The 1,801-nt window shown below is 42.1% G+C and overlaps 1 protein-coding gene across 1 annotated transcript in view; it reads right to left on the bottom strand.

Moving 5' to 3' along the window:
- The window catches only part of SMC4 (structural maintenance of chromosomes 4), a 39,784-nt gene extending 38,880 nt beyond the window's left edge, over positions 1-904 (bottom strand). Inside the window, exons 1-2 of the mRNA XM_004704247.4 lie at positions 735-904; positions 41-232 (exon numbers count right to left, since the gene is read on the bottom strand). Of these exons, the coding sequence (XP_004704304.2) occupies positions 41-232; positions 735-836 (294 nt within the window). The 5' untranslated portion in view covers positions 837-904. The remainder of the gene's footprint in view (positions 1-40; positions 233-734) is intronic.
- Positions 905-1,801: the final 897 nt, after the last annotated feature.

Here is a 1,801-nt window from a genome sequence, read left to right as displayed (position 1 = left end):
GTTGCTTCTTCAGTTTTAAGTAGTAGTGAAAATCCCTTACCTTATCAATTATCTTTTGAAAATGAACTTCTACAGTACAACTCTGAATATCCTTGTATTCATCAGAATTATGTATTAGTACCGAGAGTTTTTTAGACCTAATTTTTTGTGCTCGGTAGCCAAACACAAAAAGCATAGAATCAATAACATTGGATTTGCCACTGCCGTTTGGCCCGATAATACACGAAAATCGCTGCACAAAAAACAGAAAAAAATTAAAAGTTAAAAATGTCACATTAATATTAACTTTTAACTTAGGTTGTAAAACAAAGTATTTAAAACTTTTCATTGCTAAGACACCCAAACTACAACTCTTAGGTTTTTAGGTGGTTTTTAAAAAAAAAAAAACAATTTTCCTCTCACAAGTTTATCATCTAAAAGACAAGTTCAATCTATTTAACCCACTGTTTCAAAAATTAGTTTTACGATAAAACGGAAAACACTCCATTCAAACAAAAACTCACCAATTTCACTCAGTGAAGAAAACTTCATAGCGAGAGGCGTCAAAAATAAGCAACTAAACGAAGAGCTAATAATTTTGGCAGTGAAAGCATTCCAGGAAGCATACTTATGTAGAGATCTGGCTACCATATCTGAGCACACATGAATCAACACGGGCCCGGTAAATACCACAGCTACAAAATGGAAAGATCTTGTATCATACCCAGCAATAGTTAGATAAAACAGCCATATACCTTATGAAAAGGTCCCAAAATTTTTTCCCCAGCATAGGATTTGAAGTTCTGGTTTACAATATGGGTTATCATAAGGCGAGGAGCTCCAGCTTCATTGGTCATTGCTGGAGGCGGTGGAGGTGGGATGCTATTCAAAATTTCTTCTAAACTTCTATTATCAAGTTTCTCACTTGGAGTCTCTAAGTCAGTCAAAGAAAACGCCCATATTAGTGCAATTAGGACCGAGGAAGACCGCCTGCTGATTTGATGAAATGAGGATGTTTCACACTTAAAATATCATAGGAACCTAAACTCCCAGGCTGTGAGAATATAATCTTCTTTATTTTTAAAATGTTTTGAAAACGTGCAAGACTGGTTACATAATTCTGGTCCACTTTGGGAAAAGCACGAGTTGATTCTTCCTCTTTCACCTAACCCAAACCCACCGAGGGGGACTTCAACTCCTCTCAGTCCCGTAGAGCAGAGAACTGCTTTCTCCCCCGGGTATCCAAGGTCGCAATTTGTACGGAAACGGAATTGCCTCCTCTTTCCCCTGCTATCGGAGAGGGAGGCGACGGCCTTTCGCTTAGCAGCTCAGTGCTTTAACCACAGCACCACCAGGCAAAGCCCCTTCATCATCATAAACGGGATCTAAATTCTATGGCTCCCTCGACACTTCGGGGAACTCATTCCGTTTCCGTGAGCACTTGGAACTGTCACTTTGGGCAGCAAGAGCTGGAACAACTGCGACACCGGGGTTGCATAATGTGATTCAATTCCCGGTGTTACAGAGATTCGTGTAGATAGCAGAGGTAAATGAGCACCTTCTCTAAAGGTAATCTCAGACCACGGAAATGAGGCTAGGGGCAAACAGCATCTCGTCGTTACGTTGATTTTCTGACCTAAGTCCACTAGCTCCTGGCTGACCGTGCCGATTTCCGCAAATATAAAGATGTCCGCACCACTTCGAAAGCCACAAACAGAAACTCTCAACCGCGCCTATTTCCTGACCCCATCCCACCCGCGCCCCATCTCCGAAAACGCTCGGGAGCAGCACCCCCGAAACCCGCCCGCCCCGGCGGGCACTC

The sequence above is a fragment of the Echinops telfairi genome, unplaced genomic scaffold, assembly GCF_000313985.2.
Source record: "Echinops telfairi isolate 266 unplaced genomic scaffold, ASM31398v2 ScPeMD7_7420;HRSCAF=8458, whole genome shotgun sequence".
NCBI lineage: Eukaryota > Metazoa > Chordata > Mammalia > Afrosoricida > Tenrecidae > Echinops > Echinops telfairi.
This window is presented reverse-complemented; position numbering and strand designations above follow the sequence as displayed.